Source organism: Mobula hypostoma, chromosome 4 (assembly GCF_963921235.1).
Source record: "Mobula hypostoma chromosome 4, sMobHyp1.1, whole genome shotgun sequence".
NCBI classification, from domain to species: Eukaryota; Metazoa; Chordata; class Chondrichthyes; order Myliobatiformes; family Myliobatidae; genus Mobula; species Mobula hypostoma.
Genome location: NC_086100.1, coordinates 85,112,840 through 85,136,935, shown reverse-complemented (window position 1 = coordinate 85,136,935; position 24,096 = coordinate 85,112,840). Strand labels below are relative to the sequence as shown.

General features: G+C 41.7%; 1 protein-coding gene across 32 annotated transcripts in view; it reads left to right on the top strand.

Annotated features, from left to right (window-relative positions):
• Nucleotides 1-24,096, top strand: part of kif1aa (kinesin family member 1Aa) — a 315,620-nt gene that overhangs the window by 164,010 nt on the left and 127,514 nt on the right. For all 32 annotated transcript variants that reach the window (XM_063046119.1, XM_063046118.1, XM_063046117.1 and 29 more), the window contains 8 exons: nt 434-513; nt 1,450-1,525; nt 8,744-8,823; nt 12,017-12,123; nt 13,664-13,747; nt 16,235-16,415; nt 17,909-17,981; nt 23,577-23,670. In XM_063046119.1, coding sequence (XP_062902189.1) covers nt 434-513; nt 1,450-1,525; nt 8,744-8,823; nt 12,017-12,123; nt 13,664-13,747; nt 16,235-16,415; nt 17,909-17,981; nt 23,577-23,670 — 775 coding nt within the window. The remainder of the gene's footprint in view (nt 1-433; nt 514-1,449; nt 1,526-8,743; nt 8,824-12,016; nt 12,124-13,663; nt 13,748-16,234; nt 16,416-17,908; nt 17,982-23,576; nt 23,671-24,096) is intronic.

The following is a 24,096-nucleotide window of genomic DNA, read 5'->3' as shown; positions in this document are numbered from 1 at the left end:
AGGACACCAGAACATCTGGTCAAAGCCATGTGGTCAAAGGAAGAACATGTAAACTCTACGCAGACTGCGCCAAGGTCAGGATCAAACCTGGGTCTCTGCCAGCTGTGAAGCTGCAGCTCCACCAGCTGTGTCACAGTGCCTTGCTTCATTATATATTCTCTCATGTTTACGGAGGTTTTCTGAATAGAAGTCTTACCTCTCTGTGCAAAATATAAACAGATGACTCTAGTTTCAGCTGCCACACAAAATGTTGGTTGAACCATCTGTTCCGATTTGAACCATCAGGGATTTCCATATGGGAGTTACATGGCCATTTGGAAAATCCCTGCCTTTCAAAGGGGAGCTGCTTCCTGGCTTACTTAGAAGCACCCTTATCCTTCTGTTAAGGTATTTTTGAAAAACTTATATTGACATCTATGCTTAATGTCAACAGGAGACAGAGAAAATAATCGCTGAACTGAATGAAACATGGGAGGAGAAACTGCGCCGAACAGAAGCTATAAGAATGGAAAGGTAAAGTCACTGCCGAATACGTTATTTTCACCAATATGGTTTCATCAAACCAGCAAGGGGTTCATGTGCAGTTTTCAACTGCTTAGTTGGTAAATCAACCAATAAACATAGACTCAAGGTTTGTTCTTTGGGCCACTCCTTTCTGATGAGTTAGCTAATTGTGATGGGCACAATTGCATTAAATGTTGGGACATTATAATCAATATGCTTTCCTAGGGATCACTGTTGTAGAGCTGAGACTTCTCCTGCTCTTGCTTCAATTAAATGCTGAAATATTGACCAATCAGTGTGCACACAAATCACAAGAGGAATTAACTTGGGAAGGCAGCCCTGCAGCTTTGTTAAGAACAACCAGTTAAATGTTTCCTTTAGTAGGACGAGCCTTTAATTCTTCTCCCTGCACTCTCCGACTTACACTACTTTTTTTTGAGTTATTTATGAGAAGTGAGGTATTGCCGGCAAAACCATTATCTCTTGTCTGACCAGAGAAAGGGGAACCGCTAAGAATGTGGGCAGGTCTCCAGCTGAGTCTAAGCCCATGATCTGATGAGATGGTGAAGACAAGAAGAAATGACTCAGATCTGATCCTATATGCTTCTGATATTCTTAATAGTGATACAGCACGGTCAATGGCCCACTGAGTTCACACCAACCCTGTGCATACAAATGGTTGTATTCTTCATAATCCTGGCTGATTTTTACCTTTATTTCTCTGCAAAGTTGCCCTCAGACAGCCTGTCCATGGGTTTCCCTCCCATCAATTGCTTGTGGGTAGTGCTGCGTTACTGCAGACTGCCAGTGGTTCTGCGGATAGTATTACAGAAATTCATCCAGCCGCCATGTACCTCCTCTTGAACTGGAGTCAACAGCCAAAATCCGTTACTGTACTGTTTAGCATTGTGGTAAATACTCAACAGCTTTGAATTTATGTTTCAGAGAGGCATTGCTTGCAGAGATGGGAGTGGCCATGCGTGAAGATGGTGGTACCTTGGGCGTTTTCTCTCCTAAGAAGGTATGTTTGATCCAAAAAAGATTGAATTAACCATTTCTGCTTAATTACCCAGAGATGTGCTGCTAAATGATGGTTTGGAATGGATGTTTTTGGTGAACCCCTTGTTGGTTGGGAAAATGTCCTATGCTCTATAATATCTGTTCATAAAGCTGATGAGAGCTTCCTCTCACGAGTTAAGAAAAGACATCATAAATCTCATTGTTGTGCAACTCTGAATAGAGGTTAGAAAAATGTATCTGGCTGTTCTATGTCAGTGAGAAGCACACCAACAGTCCATATGTCCAAAGCTTGCCATTTACAGTCATTGTTCTCACTTGTTGTAACATGGTAGCAGATACCCACAATAGGTAAAGGGGATGAATGACCAACTATTATGTTATGTTTGAACGATGAATGTTGGCTAAGACAATTAATTATCTTTTAATTGTCTTTCAACATTCATTCAAAGACATGTAGAATCTTAGTTTGATATCTGCTTTTAGGATGATACCTATTAAATATTGTATTGGAGTTTCAGGAAGTTATATTTATACAAGTGCTGAAGTAGAGATTTTAATCACATGTTTCTGAAATAAGTTGTGGTTTTATTTACTGTCGCACCAAACCTGAACATTTGATTGGTTTATCAAGTTTTCTACATACAGTTCAAGGATAATTGATTTGCATTTATTTCTTAATGAAACAATATATTCAAATATTGCTCTCGGAGGAGATGTTAGAGTAGAAGAGAGTTTGTTTCTCAGGACGACATGTTTATAAAGGAAATTCCACAGGTTAGGGACTTGATAGCTGAGGACATACAGACAGTGATGAGCTGGTGAGATCTGGGATGGTCAGGTGGAGTGGAGATCTTATAGGAAGCTGTAGAGCTAGGAGAAATTATGGAGATCTGGAAGCAGGACACCATTTGAAAATAAAAGTGAAGATTTTAATTCAAAGCATTATAAACTAAGAGCTTATACAGGAGAGTAAGGATAGCAGTAATGGACAAAATGCAATTTGTGCCTCCTGAAACATGGGCAGTTATGTTTTAGCAATATGAAGTTTACTTGTTGTAGGTTGAGTGAAAGCATTGGTATAGTTAACCAGTTGTAATGAAGTCACAGATGAGGATTTCACCAGAAGGTGAGCTGACAAATAGATAGATGTGCAATGAAGTGGTGGTTGGAAATAGACTGTCTTCATGGTAATGTTGAGAGAAATTTTCTGAGGTACATATTGAGGTAACATGTTAGGCGTCAGAAGAATGCCGATCAGAAACTCAAGACTCCAAAACACAGGCATCTGTTCCCAGTAAATGAGTGGGTGTAAAACACATTTGATTTAACTATAGCCAGCAGTACACCACTATCTAACTTCCAACAATTGCTGCATTCTCATTTGTACACCAGTGTCATTTGTTTTTGTTATCTCCCCTACCTTTCCCATTGTTTCAACCCCTCCCCCCCCCCACTTCCCAATTCCTGCTCACCCTGCAATTTATTCATTCTTGTTAGATTGAACATAGAAGAGCTGCTCAGATGTTTCTGGAGTCTCTGGGGGTGTTCTCTCCCAAGGAGGTTTGTTTGGGGTGACCATGTGTGTGAAGTGTTGTTCCCTCTTTGACTTAGTTTGATTTGTCACTTATGAGATGGAATCCCTGATATGATTGCTGGTTCTGATTAGTTTCTCAGCATCACTTCCCTCTCTTTAATGGCCCAGTTTCTTTAATGAAAAGATTGTAAGTTTGTCAAATTTTACACCCAACTCCTCCCACACCATAATCCTGCCTTCTTTTCTCTCCCTTCCCTGGTCCCGTTTTACTTCTTTCTGCCCCTCCCACTCCCTCCACTTTCCTCTTGTTCTGGACATTTGCTTTCCAACCATTTTCTACTCATTCATTTCTTCCCACTTTCTCCTTCTGACCCAATGATCTTCTCTCCTTTTCCTTCCGGCTCCCCCTTAATCCCTTTGTCGCCTTCTCTGACTACCCCCATAAATGTCATCTAAGAGTTCATGAGGGACTGCAGCATGAGGAGATGATGCATAATCCATCAAGCCTTTCAGTACAAAACCCTGCTGCAGTTGGTTCATTTAACAAACTTATCTATTTAACAAATCCATTGAGTTCCCCAAAAGCCAAAATTGCCTAGGTATTTAGCCTTCTATGCCACATGTTCTGTATCCCTTTACCTGCGCACAAATACAGCTTCTCTCTGCACCCCACATTTCTCTTTGTGTTTCTGCTCTGCTTTTATACTGACAATTTGGTTTCCATTTTGAATACCTTTGAATCCCGCATTTGCACGGAGAGTAAATGAGCTGTCAGCAGAGGTCCTAATCACATTATTGGAGAGTGTTTCCCAGCAAACTCATCAATGCACAAAAAGACTCGACTCCCACAGTTTACCCTACACTGTCACCTTTAGCCCAATGTGGTTTGCTGGATTGCTGCAACTTGGATGCTTGCACAGAGATGGGTGACTGATGTCATGAACAGTGAGGTGTATGTTAGATTGTCTGCTTTTCGATCTAAGGGGCAGACTGGTATCACTGCAATAGGGCAAATGAAGTTATTATGACGCTATTACAGTTAGTGGTGTCGGAGTTTGGAGTTCAATCCCGGCGTCCTCTGTAAGGATTTCCTTCGGTTTCCTTTCACAGTACAAAGACATACTGATTAGTAGGTTAATTGGTTGTTGTAAATTGTCCTGTGATTAGGCTAGGGTTAAAATCGGGAGATGCTGGCTTCGAGGCTCAAAGGGCTGGGAGGGTCTGTTCAGTGCTATATCTCTAAAGAAAAACAACTTTAAAAATGAAGGGTAGATGTACCTTCCAACATATTCCTTTCCCATATAACTTCTCATCTTGCCCCAACACTGAAAAGTATTCAGATTCAGAATCAAAGTCAGGATTAATATCCCCAGCATATCTCCTGAAATTTTGTTGGCATTGTTAGAGATAATTAAAACATTTAACACGTCAGTATAGGCTTGGCCTGAGCTGGGTTTCTAGTGTAACCGAGTCTTACTACCATCTTACTGAGACCCAAGGAGATATTCTAGAAGAAATCTCAACCTGAGAGACAAAAATGGTCAGTGCAACACCTCAGCCACAAATCTTTGACTTTTAAGTGCTCAGATTATTCTTGAATAAGAGCAGTTTGCTTGAAGCTGTCTGATGAAGCTGAACAATATTAATCCTACTGATGGTAGTGACTTATCCCTCTTTAAAGAATAGGCCTCACATACAGGAACTCCAGAGGGTAGACTGGAGTATCAAAACTGGAATGTTTCCAGCACCCTGATTGTGAACTATCACTCTGTAGTGTGATACCAAGCCATGAAGATCACTAATGTGATTCCTAATCCATCCGGAGTCAGTCTCATTCAGGGCAACAACAATTACACTGAAAGCTATAATCCTTATTCAAGATAACAGCAGCATCAGCCAGTGTTTCTGAGTGCTGTTTGTTACCCATTCATATGTGCTAGAAAGTGTGGCAAATCATTGCCCAGCTTAGATACTCAAACATCAGGATTTTTCAGGTTCCTGCATTCACAATAGTTACTTGAGTGAACTCAAGACAGCAGAAAAAGTATCACCAAACCTCCCCCCCGCTGCCACACCCCAGGAAGTTTACATGTTTTATTGTTTTACAACATTGAATCACAGTGGATTTAATTTGTTTTTTCTGACACTGATCAACAGAAAAGACTCTTTCCTATCAATGTGAAAACATATTTCTACCAATTGGTCTAAATTTATTAATTATTAAACATAAAATAATTGATTGCATAATTACTCACTCCCGTCAAGTCAGTATTTAGTAGGTGCACCTTTGTCAGCAATTGCAGCCTTGAGTCTGCGTGGATAGGTCTCTATCAGCTTTGCACATCTGGACCCTGCAATTTTTCCCCATTCTTCTTTACAAAACTGCTCAAGCGGTGTCAGATTGCATGGGGATCGTGAATGAACAGCCCTTTTCAAGTCCAGCCACAAATTCTCAATTAGATTGAGGTCTGGACTCTGACTTGGCCACCACAGGACATTAACTTTGTCGTTTTTAAGTCATTCCTGTGTAGCTTTGGCTTTACGCTTGGTGTCATTGTCTTGCTGGAAGACAAATCTTCTCCCAAGTCGCAGTTTTCTTGTTGACTGCATCAGGATTTCCTTGTACTTTGCGGCATTCATTTTATCCTTTACCTTCACAAACCTTCCAGGGCCTGCTGCAGTGACACATCCCCACAGCATGATGCATCCACCACCATCCTTCATGGTGGGGATGTTGTGTTTTTGATGATTTGTGGTGTTTGGCTTACACCAAACATAGCATTTAGTGTGATGGCCAAGAAATTCAATTTTGGTTTTGTCAGACCATAGAAGCTTCTTCCAGCTGACTTCAAGCTCTCCCACATGCCTTCTGGCAAACTCTAGCTGAGATATCATGTTGAGTTTTTTTTTCCCCAACAGGGGCTTTCTCTTTGCCACTCTCCCATAAAACTGCGACTGGTGAAGCACCCAGACAACAGTTGTCATATAGACAAGTCTCTCTCTTCTCAGCCACTGAAGCTTTTAACTCCTCCAGAGTTGTTATAGGTCTCTTGATAGCCTCCCTCATTAGTCCCCTTCTTGCACAGTTGCTTAGTCTTTGAGGATTGCCTACTCTAGGCAGATTTACAACTGTGCCATATTCTTTCCATTTCTTGATGAATGGCTTAACTGTACTCCAAGGGATATTCAGTGATGTGGAAAATTTCCTGTATCCATCTCCTGACTTGTGCTTTTCAATAACCTTTTTCTAGAGTTGCTGAAAGTCTTTTGTCTTCATGATGTAGTTTTTGCAAGGACACTGACTCACCAATAGTTGGACTTTTCAGATACAAATGTGTTTTTACATCAATCATTGGAACACCTTGACTACACACAGGTGATCTCCATTTAACTAATTATATGACTTCTAAAACTAATTGACTGCACCAGTGATGATTTGGTGTGCCATATTAAGGGGGTGAATACTTATGCAATCAATTATTTTGTGTTTTATATTTGAAATTAATTTAGATCACTTTCTGGAGATCTGTTTTCACTTTGACAGGAGTCATTTTTCTGTTGATTAGTGTCAAAAAAGCCAAATTAAATACACTGTGATTCAGTGTTGTAAAACAATAAAACATGAAAACTTTCCGGAGGGGGTGGGTGCTGGGGAGGAAGTTGAACACTTTTTATAGGCACTGTACATTATATTGAAGGAGCAAACCATTTGATCTGTGACAACTCTTGGGAAGAGCTAACATCTTGGTAGCACTCTTTCCCCACAGTTCTGGAATTAGTTCTTCCTCAAGTAGATATCCAATTCCTTGTGGAAAGTTACAACCAAGTATTTTCCTATCATAAGTTCCTGAACTGCCCGTTATATCATGTCAAATTGTGTGTAAAGGAGCCTTCACATCTCCTCCAGTTTGTTTGAAAAGCAACATATCTTCAACAGATTCCCTTTACTCAGGATTGGGGTGGGAGGAGCAGTAAAGTATTATAGCAGTGTTTTAAATCCCCTGGTAAAGTTCGTATGCAATCCTTCATGGAGTAGTGTACGCATGTTGCTGTTTTCATCCAATCAATATCAATCCATCAGCAAGTGATAATAATCCTTGTTTTGTGTAAAATATATTGAAATGTCATTTGGGTGTACTCTCCCAAGTGCCACTGCTGAGAATGTGTTTGCACAGTGGAGGATGCATTGTTCTGACAATGCATTCTGGAATAGGTAAGGTATGCTCCATCATTTCTTTGCTGCCTCGCCTATGAGTGTTAACATTTGGATTTCCTGTCAGTGATCAACCTTATCCTAGTGAACTGTTGCATGGAGTTAACTGTCACTATATATCTTCCCACTGAGTCGCATTAAGTTCTATGGATGATGAATGTAAATTCAGGCAAGTGGTGTGTGTGTGTGTGTGTGTGTGTGTGAGAGAGAGAGAGAGTGGGTGTGGGTATGTGTGTCTGAGTGTGATGCTTCATTGTGCATGACTACATCAAAATATCGGCCATTGAAACTTAAATAGCAGGAACACAGCACCTGTTTTTTGAGCTCAAAGAATGAATCCATAAACATCAAGATGGTCCACATTCTGACCCACGTTTTCTTTCTGAAAATGGTCCTGGTGATGTCGATATCCCTTTACTCAGGATTCTGAAACAAAACACGGAACAGTACAGCACAGGAACAGTCCTTTGGCCCATGATATCTGAGCTGATCAAAATGTCAATCCTAACTATCCAAGCTGTCTGCACATGATCTTTATCCTTTCAATTCCTGCCTATTCGTGTGCCTATCTAAATGCCTCTTAAATATTATCCCATCTGCCGCCACCATTTTCCCTGTCAGTACAATCTAGACACCTACCACTTCTTTTTTTTGTTTTTTAAAAAAAACTTCTGTAGTTCTCCTTTAAACTTTCTCCGTCACTGTAAACCTATGCTTTCAAGTATTTGACATTTCCACCCTGGGAAAAAGAAGGACGGACTATTTACCCAATCTAGGCCTCTGAATATTTTACGTACTTCTATCAGTTTCTCTCTCAGCCTCCAATGCTCCAGAAAAAACAATCCAAGTTTGTCCAATCTCTCACCATAGCTATTGCTCTGTAATCCAGACAACATCCCGGTGAATCTGTTCTCCAAAGGCTCCACATTAGTCCTGCAATATGGTAACCAGAACAAGAAAACAATACTTAAAAACTGACTGAACCGAAGTGTTATCAGCTGAAATAGGCAGGGAGTGACACATTGAATACTAACATCCTTGGCATGTGGGACAAAGACTGATCATTAGTAAATCTTGCCATGCTTTGTAAGATTCAACAAAATGACTAAAGAACCAATGAACAAACAGTGCGAACTGTGTTTGACTCATCTTTGTTTCCCAAAGGATAAGAAATTCACTGGCCAAGTACTTGTTGACAAAAGGGTCCGCAATATAATTGGCGTTAGTCACCAAATTGAAAGGTTGCTCAGTGGTGCCATCTTAAGGGTTTATGTAGTCATTTCATTTCTGCTGCGGGGCTGCACGGCAATCTTCCAGATAGACGTTAATGGAGCTGGATGTTAATTGTTTTTCATTTCACTGGGGGACCTCTTGTAGTGAAGACACCAAAGTAAATAAATGAGATCAGGTCCCACATTCTTCAGGTGCAGCAGTCCCAGCTTCCTGTAACATTATCTAATCTTCCCTTGTAGACTCCTCATCTGGTGAACTTGAACGAAGATCCTCTGATGTCTGAGTGCCTTCTGTACTATATCAAAGATGGGATCACAAGGTGCGGACTCACTCAATTTTGGATCACTTCTTTTGCATTCTGGTTTGTATGGTGCTTCCTGTAGAAGGAGTAGAGCAAAGCCTAATGTTCTGGATGTGTGTCCAGTGGCAGACTAGCAGCAGTGACTCATTTTGAATTATTTAATTGGAAAGGGTGGTTATTCACAGAGCTAACTTCCTTGATTTTCCATTCGTTGTCCTTACAAATTTCTATCCTTGACGCAGAAGACGTTACACAGACATAGTGGACATAAGCAGCCAACCGCCCCGGCAAAGTACTTATCAAATTGAAAGATTCTTGTTTTGCAGACATGAAGCAAAACTTGTTAAGTAAAAACATGTAACCCAGAACCTCTGTCAAAAGTTTCAGTGAGGTCAAACTTATTCCAACTGTTGAGATGTGCAGATAAAGTGGCAATAGATTAAATGTAAGAGCTTTAGGACTGAAGGCAGTCGAAACTCCTGTAGTGAAGACACCAAAGTAAATAAAGTGGTGCAATACTGTGGCAACACTACTGTTGTTTGTTACTTTAGCAGTGACAGTGTTAACACCAGAATAAATTGACAAGAAGGACCAAGAAATATAGGAACAAGATGAGCATGTAAAATTGGGTCTTTATATAAAACCTGGTGATGCAGCCTTTTGCTCTTATGCACCAAAAATCTGGAATACTCTATCAACTGAGATATGCCAGGCTAGTACTTCAGAATGTTTCACAACACTTCTACATTTTAAAATTTGGCCTGCTTATAAGATAACTTAAGACCTGCTGAAGTTGATTATATTTATATAATTTGGTATATTCAATTACATTTTATTATACATAATGTTTGTCTTTACTTTTGATTTTTAATTTTGTCTGATATTTTTATGATTATGTTGATTTATCTTTACAATCTATGTAAAGCATTTTGAGCCTGCATCTTAATGTATGAAAGGTGCTATATAAATCGAGTTAATACTATTATTATTATTCTGTTCCTATAAGAGATGAATACCAACATGGACTGTTGGAGCCACCCAGCTTTTTCCATCATGTAATTACTGTGGGGTTTTATGTAACCTTGGACCGAGTGGACTGCTACTTTTGTGGTGCTTTAATAACCCTCTTGCTCCAGATCACTTCAGTTACTTGCTTGCCAAAGAGGCCCAAGAGGACCAATAAATGTCCCCCACAATCCATTTCAAATGATCTATTTTGCTCCTGTGTTGAAACATTGGCCATTTGCAGAATTGATAGCCTCTAGCATATTATGAGGTGAATTAAAATCGTCAGGAATTAGCAATGGCAGCATGAACAGGAGCCAGAAGTGTTAATGACTCATCCTGAAAGCAGATGTTTGGCACCTATACAACTCGTGATGTCTTTGGATCATTCCCAATGCCTCTGCGAATGACTAACTTGGTCTGAGGTTGGTGAGCATTTAGCAATGTACCTGGGAAGCAAACAGCAAATACTACTTGGTTAATTGCTTACATGGCTCCTTAAGCTTTCAACTAAGTGCAGTACAAGCATCACTTCATGTATATATTAAGTTTAAAATGCCTAGCTAACACATTTTTACAAAAGACAAGCAAGTACATAAATATGATTGCATGCTGACAATAGACTATCTTCTACTTATCTATCGAGGCAGCACAAAAGCGAACTCAATGAACTAATCTTATTCTTTGAAAGTAATGTCTAGAATGCAACATTTGTTTACCTGTAACAACTTTTAGCAGTTTGCAGCTAGAATGTATTACTTCTTGGATGCAACAACTGATTTATCACTTTTTGGGAGGTTCAAACTGATTGATCCCTTCTCTCAGGTACACACTCTATATAGAATTTATTGTATTTGAATAGAACAAGTGCTATTTCTAGTTGATGAAAGTTATCAAGACGTTCTTGGATTCTGAAAATCTCTCCACATAACTTTAAACAGGAACTTTAATCATATATAAACCAATGTTTTTAAGTTAGAACTTCCAGTTTACAGAGAAGTTAACTGATTAATATTGTTTTTGCATATGCCTCGATTGCTTATTTGGTTCAGTTCTACCTGGGTGTCTCAGATTATGCAAGTTTTAATTTATCGGATGTCTGTCATGTCTCATAACTACTTATGAGCAATTAATTATATCTGCACACAGTAGCAATTGTGCACATTGTCATCACCAGGGTTTCTAACTGCATTTGAATGTGTTTCAGAAGATTTCATCATGTAAGTTCTCATAATCAGTCTGCCCCATCCCAACAACGGCACCTTTGGGTGTCTAATATTCCAGCTTCATAGAACACTACCTTCTTTCAGAATCAGGTTTCATATCACTGGCATATGCCACAGAATTTGTTGTGTGCAGAAAACAGACAGGCTCTTCACTCACTGAGTGAATATTATTGACTATCACTCAATTTAACTTCTCATTTCCAATATTTTATTTATATATACAATTGAGAACATTACAACACTTTTTAAGGAAAAAGCATGCAATTCTTTTAGTTTCGTTATGATTTTCCTCCAGGTTCTCTGATCTGTGATGTCTGATAGTCCTACAAAGGCAATGTACATGGCAACATACCAAGTAATATGAGTAGGGACTGACTATTGATCAGAGCAAATGAACTCTCCACTTTTCTGCAAACAGTATTATGACATCTGGCTGTACTATCAGGACACTATCAGTGCCTGTTATTTCCTTCCATAATACCACATCACCACGGTATTACTAGACTATTAGACAAATACAAAGAAACGTACCGTAGTTGGATACGGGCCCTGACTTGAATTTAAATAGGAAATATGGGTAGCTGCCTTCCTTGACTTTTCCATTGATTGTACTTACAGTTCTCTGTCTTTGATTTCGAAGGCTGTATGTACACATACACACACTGGTAATTTCCAGTGGCTCTGTGGTTCTTTCTCGGCCTCACATAGCTTCCGTGAAAATCTAAGAGATCCTCTATAGCTGCTTCCACTAATTCAGTGTTTTGGGTCAAAGATGTGACAAGAGATGGACATTCAACCCTCATGTTTTTTGTTTGACCACATTTCAAGCATAAATACACTCAGTCATATGCTGTCAGCTACTGTGAATAATATTTTTACCCATTTTAATTAAGCGCCTGAACTTCACAGTGGACCTAATTTTTAATATGCTGTTCAGTGATATTTTCATGTCTTTAAAACAATTCAATCTCTTTCCTCAGAGTTGGGCGTGAAGATGCAGAACGCCGGCAGGATATTGTACTAAGTGGACATTTCATCAAAGAAGAGCATTGCATCTTCCGCAGTGATGTCAAGTCATCAGGTGAAGGTAGAGCACTCTGACTGCATTTGTAGGGATTTGTAACGTGAACAAAGCCAGCGGAGAGACACAGCTGGGAGATATGAAGTAGTCCTTTATTCGACAAAATGAAACTCAGCAGGCATCATATTGAGACCCTTTCTGAGGAAAAGGCCTGTTTGATCCAACATTACATGACATTTCATATGCTAAAGATCAAGGAATAACTCTATATTTACAATGTATCTACAATGCTTCCTCTGAATTACATATAACTTTCACACCTCCTTCTTCACACCCACATTCCAGACAATGTTAATCAACATTGTCTGGTTTTTCAATTAACTGTTTTCACAGCTCTAGAAACTTATTTCCAGAGCTACATTTAAAATTTAATCTACAGTCCATGTTCAGATCTAAAGTTTGGTTGCTGAAGTTAATATTTTGTTATACCTCCTAAGTCCAGAATATGCTCTAATACTGGCCAAGGTAACTTCTTGAGTTTCAGCCAAATGATCCTTTAACCTACGAGTTACATATTCATGTGAAACATCAATTTATCTGCTGTGATACAGGCTGTGTTTGGTGTGAATACCTTAAATTTTAATCCTATGTTTGAGAGAAGTTCTAATTTGGACTGAAGGTCCTCACTTTTGATATTGCTTTGTATTCAAAGAAAAGCAGCCCGCAGAAGTCCACTCAAACTTTTGTGCTACATGAGCGATCGAATTAGTCACTCAGTGGCCTTTTGGTTGCTTTTCATGTGCATCTTAATGCCATAGCCAACATTAATCCCCTATGTACTTGTAGGAAGATGATGTTGAGGTGCCACTGAAACTTTTGCTAACCTTGTGATGCAATTGTTGGGGCAGGAGTAAGTGGATTTCTACTCTATTTCAGAGGGTAGTTGAGATTTAATTACAACTAGAGTCACGTAGCGGTTAATAGTAGATTTTTTTTCCCTAAAGGACATTAGTGAATGGGATGGATTTTAATGACAATGTAGTAATTTAATAGTCACTAATTGTCCTACTTTAAATTCCACAGCCTTTATTTTAACAGCCTTTAATCTCTTTAGCTCTAAATGGGATTTCAACTTACTTCTCTTGAGCTTTGTTCTAGCTTCTTGTTTACATCTCCAGAGATTTCTGGACCATTTCAATGAGCCTTCTTGAAATTTAAGATGCACTGAAGGATAATACTGAGCTAGTTATAATATTGTGACAGTTTAACAGCGTCATGATTACTTTTACTAATATCAGCTTTTTATGGTTGTGTTCTTTAATGAACATGTCCTCATGGTATCTTACTGAGCATTTTCTTCTGATTTTAGCCCAGTAACATATTCACTAAATGATATAATTAAGAAAGCTTAAAATCTAGCTTCAGTTTTCTAAAAGGTAAGCACTTGAGCAGGAGAATTTGTCAAGCAAGGCCAACGTGCATGCTGGAAGCTGCATTCATCCGTGTGGACTGCAGGGGGAGCATGGAGACCGACTGAAGCCGCAGGGTGATTTGTACAGTTAAGCAGCACGATCAAACCTCTCAGTACTTTTCTTTTGCTTTATAGTGATTGTCATTCTTGAACCATGTGAAGGAGCAGACACATACCTCAATGGAAAGCAAGTGACTGAACCGACTGTTCTTAGATCAGGTGCGTATCATGGCCGCATTTTGAGTCATAGAATAATACCTCATGGATACTGGCCCTTTGGCCCACCTTGTCGATGCTAGGCATCAATTAATGTCTATTCTATTTCGTGTTACAATACTTGCATTGTAGCTTATTATGCCTTTGCAATTCTAGTGCTAACCCAGTCTAAGTGTTGTGGGAGCACCTGTGTCCAACACCTTCTCAGGCAGAGTGTTCCAGATTGCATCCCTGGTGTGAAAAAAAAATGTTCTTCATATCTCCTCTGTACCTCTTACCCTTCACATTAACTTGTAACTTCTGGTGTTCAACACCTGTGCATGTAGAGAAGTTTCTTGCTATCTACCTGACTATGGCCCTCGTAACTTTACATAGCTCTATCATAAGACCAGAAGACATAGGAGCAAAATATGGCTGCTCAGCCCGTTGAGTCTGTTCCACCAATTGATCACAATTGATTTATTTTCCCTCTCAAACCCACTCTCCTGTCTTCTCCCTGCTGTCTTTGACACCCTTTCTAATCAGAGCATATTAACCCCCGCTTTAAATATACACAATGTCTTGTCCTCCTCAGCTATTTGTGGCAGTGAATTCCACAAACTCACCATCCTCTGGCTAAAGAAATTGTTCTTCATCACTGTTCTAAAGGGACATCTCTCTATTCTGAGTCTCTGCCACCTGGTCCTGAACACTCATACTTTTAGAAGCATCTTCTCCACGTCCACTCTAGGCCTTTTTTAGTAGCCAGCGGGTTTCAATGAGATTCACCCCTCATTCTTCTAAATGCCAGTAAGTACAGGCCCAGAGCCATCAAATGCTCCTTGTGCATTAACCCTTTCATCCTTGGGATCATTCTCGTTAACCTTCGTCAATTCTCCAAATGTGGTCTGACCAATGTCTTGTAAATCATCAGCATTATATCCCTGCTTTTATATTTTAGCCTTCTCGAAATAAATACTAATATTGCATTTGCCTTCCTTACTGTTGTCTCAGGAGTAATTCTGCAGTAACGCCTAATAGTCTTATCATGATTCATATAATTTCAGGTCACTGAGTGTTGCTCATAAGATTGCTCACTTTTGGCCCTGACTATTTGTAAGAGCAATAGGCTTTTCATTTTCACTGTGTGTCTCTGCTGTGGCTCAGTGGTTGCATTCTTATCTCAGTCAGAACCTATAGGTTCAACTCATAGTTTTGAAGGACTGAAGTTCCAGACAACACTGAGGGAGTGCTATGTTATTGAAGATGTTGTCTTTTAGATAAGATATTAATTCAAGAAAGCAGCAATTGGATTTGGATTAAAAGGAAAGACAACAACTGGGCTGCAAGATGAAGACAGGAGGGTATGGATCTGAGGGGAGTGTATCTGGGACGCCAGGTAGCACTGTTGAGCCCCCTGGAGACGTCGTGGGCTTATCAACGAAACATCGAAGAAGGAGGGTGCCCACTTGATGACCCCGATGACGTACCTACCCTCCCTCCTTGTCAGCACTCCAAGCCCACTGCCAACATCGAGAGTGCTGACTTACTATAGGGATTGAAACATCAAGTCCTAGTAGCTCTACTAAAAGCTCACTGCCCTCCCAGGTAGACACAACTTCACTCTGAAGAAGAGCAGCGGAACGCTCCTCAGTGTCTCAGCCAACATATTCCTCAAACAGTATCATTAAAACTAAGTTCTACTGAAATCATAATGGTATTCTGTTTATGGGAGCTTGCTATGTACAGATCTGTTGCTTTATATTCCACAATACAGTAATGAGTCACCTGGAAAATATTTTATTAGCTGTCAGCACTTTGAGATGCCCTGACAGTGCTCAACAGGTGCAAGTCTTTCTTTACCCTTCCTGTTCAATACTTTGATCACACTTCCCCCTCCTCTCTTCTTATATTCCCCACTCTGTCCTCCTACCTCTTCTCACCTGCCTGTCACCTCACCCTGAGTCCATTCCTCCTTCCCCATCTCCTATTGTACACTCCCCTCTCCTATCAGATTCTTTCCTCTCCCCCCCCCCCCTTTACCTTTCCAACCCAGCTGGCTTCACTTAATACCTCCTATCTATCTTCCTTCTTCCCCCAGCTTTTCATTCTGGCATCTTCCCCCTTCCTTTCCAGTCCTAAAGAAGGGTCTCGACACAAAACGTTGACTTCATTTCCATAGATGCTGCCTGACCTGCTGAGTTCCTCCAGCATTTGTGTGTGTTGCATTGATCACACTTTAAAGGAAGGGACTTCTGTCATTGCTCAGCCTTCCAATCGGCCGTAGAGCTCTTCCATTTCCTTGGACAAAGGAGTACCGCCCTTCATTTGGCATTCAAAACTAGACATAGTATTCCAGCTATATCAGAGTCCAGCCTGAAGGAGACCACATTTAATCACTGCTGAATAATGGACTTTCATAAAGGATAGATGCCGAAAATCTTAGGCAATTACTGTAACTTCCTTACAATCATGGTGATGGATTTTTTTTTTCATTTCTTGCCTTCAAAGGAAACCGTATTATCATGGGGAAGAGCCACGTTTTCCGTTTCAATCACCCTGAACAAGCACGCCAAGAGCGCGACAAGACGCCTTGTGCAGAAACACCAGTTGAACCTGTGGACTGGGCTTTTGCCCAGCGAGAATTGCTGGAGAAGCAGGGCATTGACATGAAGCAGGAGATGGAACAAAGGTAACTGAGGATTGTGGAAGAATAATGGTGTCCAGAGAGGGTTTAACTGTAAAGTTCTTTGTACAACCCATCAAATGTCAGCAACTGCATTTAGTCCCACGTAATAGTCTATGTTCAATTACATTTTTCTTGGAATGGTAATATTAATTTATGAGTTTGTTTGTAGAAAATAATATGGCTTTATTCCATTGAAAATAGTCCTTGTTTACAAAAAACTTAGTTAAGTTTTGGGTTGGGCTGGCACCCATATTTTATTCTCGCAATTCCTCCGTCTCCGCCGCATCTGCTCTCAGGATGAGGCTTTTCATTCTAGGACGAGGGAGATGTCTTCATTTTTTAAAGAAAGGGGCTTCCCTTCCTCCAGTATCAACTCTGCTCTTAAACGCATCTCCCCCATTTCACGTACATCTGCTCTCACTCCATCCTCCCACCACCCCACTAGGAATAGGGTTCCCCTGGTCCTCACCTACCACCCCACCAGCCTCCGGGTCCAACATATTATTCTCCGTAACTTCCGCCACCTCCAACGGGATCCCACCACTAAGCACATCTTTCCCTCCCCCTGTCTCTCTGCATTCCGCAGGGATCGCTCCCTACACAACTCCCTTGTCCATTCGTGCCCCCCATCCCTCCCCACTGATCTCCCTCCTGGCACTTATCCGTGTAAGCGGAACAAGTGCTACACATGCCCTTACACTTCCTCCCTTACCACCATTCAGGGCCCCAAACAGTCCTTCCAGGTGAGGCATCACTTCAGCTGTGAGTCGACTGGGGTGATATACTGCGTCCGGTGCTCCCGATGTGGCCTTTTATATATTGGTGAGACCCGACGCAGACTGGGAGGCCGCTTTGCTGGGCATCTGCGCTCTGTCCGCCGGAGAAAGCAGGATCTCCCAGTGGCCACACATTTTGATTCCACGTCCCATTCCCGTTCTGACATGTCTATCCACGGCCTCCTCTACTGTAAAGATGAAGCCACACTCAGGTTGGATGAACAGCACCTTATATTCCGTCTGGGTAGCCTCCAACCTGATGGCATGAACATTGACTTCTCTAACTTCCGCTAGGCCCCAACTCCCCCTCGTACCCCATCTGTTACTCATTTTTATGCACACATTCTTTCTCTCACTCTCCTTTTTCTCCCTCTGTCCCTCTGAATATACCTCTTGCCCATCCTCTGGGTCACCCCCCCCCCCCCCGTCTTTCTTCCCGGACCTCCTGTCCCATGATCCTCTCGTATCCCCTTTTGCCTATCACCTGTCCAGCTCTCGGCTCTATCCCTCCCCGTCCTGTCTTCTCCTATCATTTTGCATCTCCCCCTCCCCCTCCAGCTTTCAAATCCCTTACTCACTCTTCCTTCAGTTAGTCCTGACGAAGGGTCTCGGCCTGAAACGTCGACTGCGCCTCTTCCTATAGATGCTGCTTGGCCTGCTGCGTTCGCCAGCAACTTTGATGTGTGTTGCCCATATTTTATTTATTGGATTGTTTCTTAGGCTTCAAGAACTAGAGACCCAGTACCGGAGAGAAAAGGAGGAAGCTGATTTACTGTTGGAACAACAGCGGCTGGTATGTGACATCACAGTTTGTTAAGGCTCACTCAGCTAACAACAGAAACCAGTTAATTTTGGTGAAGTGAGGCTAGCTGTCATGTTGGTAGAGTCAAGGACCAGGAGATAAAAATATAACAGGCATCTTTTTAAAGATGAGATGGTTTGGAAGCTGTCTGTACACACACCCACAAGGGGACAGAATGGGTGGGCATGAGGATTGTAGGAACTCCTGGATGAAGGAGTTGGCAAATAGGCTGAAGACAGATGAAAATACAGAGAATGCTAAAAATGATCAATTGGTCGTGCAGTGTCTGAAGAGAGAGAAACTGAGCTAATCTTTCAGATTAAGGGTGACCTAGTCTGACTCCAGTGAATGGAATCTTTTGAACAGGAGTCCAAGGAATTTTTCCCAGAGTTGAGTTATACAAAAATCTGATAGTCTAGCATCAGGATGTAGAAGGATGCAGCCAAGTTATGAGGGACTGGGTTGTAGGGAGAGAGTGGACAGGCTAGGACAAGGGACTGAGAGGTGATCTGATAGAGGTATATAAAATCATAACAGGCATAGATCGGGTAAATGCTTGGATATTTTTCCCAAGGTTGAGGAATCAAGAACTAGGGGGAATAAGTTTAAACTGAGAGGGGAAAGATTGAGTAGAAACTTGAGGAACAACGTGTTTACACAAAGGGTGGTATCTATGCAGAATGAGCTGCCAGAGGAAGTGACTGAGGCAGGTAAAATAACAACTGTTAATAGAACAGTTGGACATGGTCATGGATTGGAAAGGTTGAGCAGATCATGGGCCAAACACTGGCAAATGGCACTTAACTCGGATGGGGCACCTTGGACAGCCTGGGCCATTTGAGCCAAAGGTTTCTTTCCATGCTGTATGATTTTATAACTCGGTGATTGTATCTGGTTGCTTGGAAATTGTGATGGCTTGGCATCTGTCTCAATCATTGTAGTCTGAGTGTGAGGCAGAGGTCAGGGAGTGTACAGCCAGAGCCTGTGTGGCGCAACCAGAACCAGGGTTGGGCTGGAACCCCAGGGGTCAGGAAAGTATAGCCAGGACCAGGGTCTGGAGTGCCTATACATTTCCTGTTCCCTTTAAACTCCGAGTTCTCAGAAACGTTATTGTCCTGCATTGCAACATGTCAAAAAACTTAAATAAAATATGACTGTATTAATAAGATTGACTTCCAAAATTCCAGAAAATTAGCTAGTCCAGCATTACTAAAATCCTGAGGGTGTTGAATTATTGGAGTTACTGGGTGGTGAATCTGTGAAATTCATTGCCACAGACAGCTGTAGAGGCCACATCATTAGGTGTATTTAAAGCGGGGAGGATAGGTTGTTGATTAGTAAGGGCATCAAAAGTTATAGGGAGAAGGCAGGAGAAGAGGGTTGAGAAGCATAATGAATCAGCCATGATAGAATGGAGGAAGAGACTCCATGAGCAAATGGCCTAACCCTGTTCCTATGTCTTATTGAAGTGAATAAATTGTGAAATGGAAGGGAAGTCCAGAACGAGGGGTCACAGTTTGAGGATAGAGGGGAAGCCTTTTAGGACCGAGATTAGGAAAAACTTCTTCACATAGAGAGTGGTGAATCTGTGGAATTCTCTGCCACAGGAAACAGTTGAGGCCAGTTCATTGGCTATATTTAAGAGGGAGTTAGATATGGCCCTTGTGGCTGAAGGGATCGGGGGTATGGAGGGGAAGGCTGGTGCAGGGTTCTGAGTTGGATGATCAGCCATGATCATAATAAATGGCGGTGCAGGCTCGAAGGGCCGAATGGCCTACTCCTGCACCTATTTTCTATGTTTCTATGAAACAGGGATTGCTCTCCTCTGAGAAGGGAGAGTGGATAAGATTGAATGTGCCTGTTTAAAAAGAACTGTTTCTATTGTCTCTAATCTACAACTAAGGACGTAAAGTTCAGATGATTTACAAAGAGCCAGAGACAACACGAGAGAACAAACTTTAAGTTACACGTGGTTGGAATTTGCATCGTACTGCCAGATAGGTGGTGGATAGTTGGTCTTCTAACCATTCACCATTGCTCTTCTGTGTGCCCTTAGAACATAGAACGTTGGACAGTACAACATAGAATGGGCCCTTTGGTCACCATGTTGAGCCAATCTTTTAACCTACTCATTATCAATTTAACCCTTCCCCCCTACATAGCTCATAACTCTCCATTTTTCTTTCATCTCTGTGCCTATCTAAGAGTCTATTAAATGCCCTTAGTGTTTCATCTGGTACGGTGTGAAAAAACCTATCTCTGGGGTCTCCTCTAAACCTTTCTCCACTCAGCTTGAGAAGTATGTCCTTTGGTATTAACCATAGCCACCCTGGAGAAAAAGGAGCAAACTGTCCATCCTATCTATGCCCCTTATACTCCTCAATCAAGTCACCTCTCACCTTCCTTTGGTCAAAGGAGAAAAGCGCTAGTTCGCTCCACCTTTCCTTATAAGACATACTTCGTGGTATCCAGAATCCTGTGTTTGTGCTCGTTGATGGTGTCATCAAAGTGCTAACAGTAGGACGCTGTTGAAAGGCTGGTGGATGTCATTCAATAGGTAATTGGATAATTCCCAGCAAACATGAACTCGTGGGTGGGGATATATGGACAAGATGGTTCTTTACAAGAGCCACCACAGAGTCGGTATCCTGAATGGCCACCCTCAGCATTGAGATAATATCATTTGGGTGTGAGGGGTGGTAAATTGAATCATCGCTGAAAGTGGGCATTTGAGTTGTGGTGCTCAGTTAATGCTAGCCATTTATTCCAGGCTTCATGTCCTATCAAATTTGTCCTGCCAGCTCACCAGAATGTTTTCTGTGTCCGTCAGTCTTACCTGAAATGTTAATCGGCTGGATTTACTGGAGAGGGTCCAATATCATATGTGGCTAGGATTCATTAAAGGTAGCCCAAGCTGTTTAATCCCAGCCAACACTTCTTAAAGTGGGGAGAAGAGGTATAAATTGTAAGTAAATTTATTATCAGTGTACATATATGTCGTCATATACAACCCTGAGATTAATTTTCTTGCACGCACACTCAATAAATCCATAATAGAATAATAAGCGTCATAGAATCAATGAAAGAGCACACCAACATGAGTGTTCAACTAACGTGCAAAAGGCTAACCGCAAATACAAAAATATATAGTAATAATAAATACATAAACTGTAAATACAAAAATATATAATAATAATAACAATAAATACATAAGCAATAAATACATAATAAACTGTAAATACAAAAATATATAATAATAATAATAAATACATAAGCAATAAATATGAAGAAACTGAGATGAAGAGTCCTTGAAAGTGAGTCCACAGATAGTTGGAACATTTCAGTGACAGGGCAAGTGAAGTTATCCCCTCTGGTTCAAGAGCCTGATGATTGAGGGGTGGTAACTGTTCCTGAGCCTGATGGTGTCAGTTCTGAGGTTCCTGAACCTTTTTTCTGAAGGCTGCAGTAAGAAGAGAGCATAATCTGGGCGGTGAGGGACTCTGGTAATGGATTCAGCTTTCCTACAATGATGCTCCATGTAGATGTGCTCAATGGTGGGGAGGGATTTACGTGTGATGGAGTGGGACATAAACATTACTCAGGATTTCCCATTTTCATACCAGGCTATGATGCAGCCAGTCAGTATACTCTCCATCACACATCTATAGAGGTTTGTCAATGTTTTAGATGTCATGCCAAATCTTCTCAAACTTCTATGGAAGTAGAGAAGCCACCACGCTTTCTTCGCAGTTTCACTTACTGGCTGGGCCCAGGACAGGTCCTCCAAAATGATAACACTGAAGAATTTAAAGTTGCTGATCCTCCAATGAGGAGCTCTGGTTTCTTCCTCCTGAAGTCAGTAATCAACTCGTCGTTCTTGCGGACATTGAGTAAGAGGTTGTGGCAGTGGCAGCAGTCAGCCAGAAACAGGCATTAGCAATGGTGCGGAAATGGAATCTGATCTGGGAAACGTTAACTCTGGGCACATTGTGGCAGCGAGTCAGATCCAAGATTTAGGAAGGCTTTGTGAAGGAGGTGAAAAGTAGGAAGGATGGCTCTGTAGGTGAATGAGAGATATCCCCAGCCAGGCAATCAAAAGTGCCAGAGATAGATAGCTTCAGTGGTCAGTGGCAGGATACCCCAAGATCTAGATGCAGTGCTACCAGAGGTTCAGTAACCTTGCACGTTCACATGTTTTGCTGCAACCTCTAACTCTACACCACTGTCAGCCTCACGTCCACATCTCACAGCTTTAAGGCATCCGTTAGTCTTGCGAGACCATGGATCTGCGCCTGGAGAGTCTTCACTCTTCAGGGCGCAGGCCTGGGCAAGGTTGTATGGAAGACCAGCAGTTGCCCATGCTGCAAGTCTCCCCTCTCCACGACACCAATGTTGTCCAAGGGAAGGGCATTAGGACCCATACAGCTTGGCACCAGTGTTGTCGCAGAGCAATGTGTGATTAAGTGCCTTGCTCAAGGACACAACACGTTCCCTCGGCTGGGGCTCGAACTCACGACCTTCAGGTCGCTAGTCCAATGCCTTAACCACTTGGCCACGTGCCCACATCTTGCACGTCTCACAGCTTGCACAGCTGTTAACTGCATTATCCAAACACACTTCAGAGGGCGCCATTGCAGGAGAGGGTGATGTACAACCACGTGCTGCAAGAGATAACCAGAAGGTGACCGGCATGCATGCATGTCTTCAGAATGTCTGCTCATGGGACTGTGACTAGTTGTCATACCTAATCCCCTTTCTCATTCCCAGAAACACCTCGACTCATGCTCCCTTCTTCTCCATGGGCTCTTGATACTCTAACACTGGTCCTCTTCCCATTTCTCCATCTCCCTCCTCATCTTTCATCTTTTTGCCTTTCTCATTCCAATTACTTAAGAACTGCAACTTAGTCAGGTGTTGGAACATCACAAAGAGAGCTATAACAGGATGCACAATCGCTAAGTTTCATCTCACAGCCAACAGCTGAGATTTTGGTGAGACGCATGACTTAGAAGACAGCAGTTGGCAATCAGCAACTAAAAGGCTTTGCAAATAAAAATTACCTGAAACAAAAATAAATTTAATTATTCCAGGCACAAAGCATTTCTCTAAATTCATAAACACAAACACAAAACACAAAATAATCTACAGATGCTGGGGTCAAAGCAACACTCACAACACGCTGGAGGAACTCAGCAGGTCGGGCAGCATCCGTGGAAAAGATCGGTCGACGTTTCGGGCCGGAACCCTTCATTCCGGCCTGAAATGTCAACCAATTTTTTCCACGAATGCTGCCCAACCTACTGAGTTCCTCCAGCGTGTTGTGAGTGTTTCTCTAGATTCATTTCAGTCAATACTAGCTGATGTGAATTATTTTTGCTCACTCACAAAACTGGGCCCAGTGGAATTTTTCTAATTCCATGGCAATGAATGATGCTAGCTGATCACAGAAGTCAAGGTAACATATTTGGAGAAGGAATTTTATGTGCAATAGGCACTCGAGGTGCTGGAAATCTTAATTTTCGGCATTAGTAATGTTGGCTGCAAAAGTTAAGAGCTTTTCAACGCTTCTTTTGTCTACTATTCCAGGACTATGAAAGCAGACTAGAAGCTTTACAAAAGCAGATGGATTCCTGTTTTTACCAAGACAATGCACAGGAAGATGAAGAACCAGAGGAGGAAGGTGAGGGAATAGTCCTATCCATTTTTGGTTTTGTTTCACTTTTGTCCAGTGTTCCCAGTGCTATCAGAAATGAAGCTGGTGGAGAGGATCAGAAGATTGCTGCAGCAAATGCAGAGCCACCTAACTCATTCAAGAGTACTCAGAGCTTGTGCACTCAGCTCTGGTCCAGGAAATTCTGCCTCGGGCAAAGGGAATGTCATAAAGAGGATTTTCAGACGTTTGTCATTTCTCAGAGCCCCATAATCCAAGCTTTTGTTGCTGTTAGTCCAGCTTCATCGCATTTTGTCAAAAACATTTGAAACGACTTTAATGATGACATGCTACAGTGCCCTCTCACACTCTGGGACAAGGAGGTACAGTGACTCACACACTGTCCTGTCACAATCTGGGACAAGATGGTGCAGTGACTCACACACCGTACTCTCA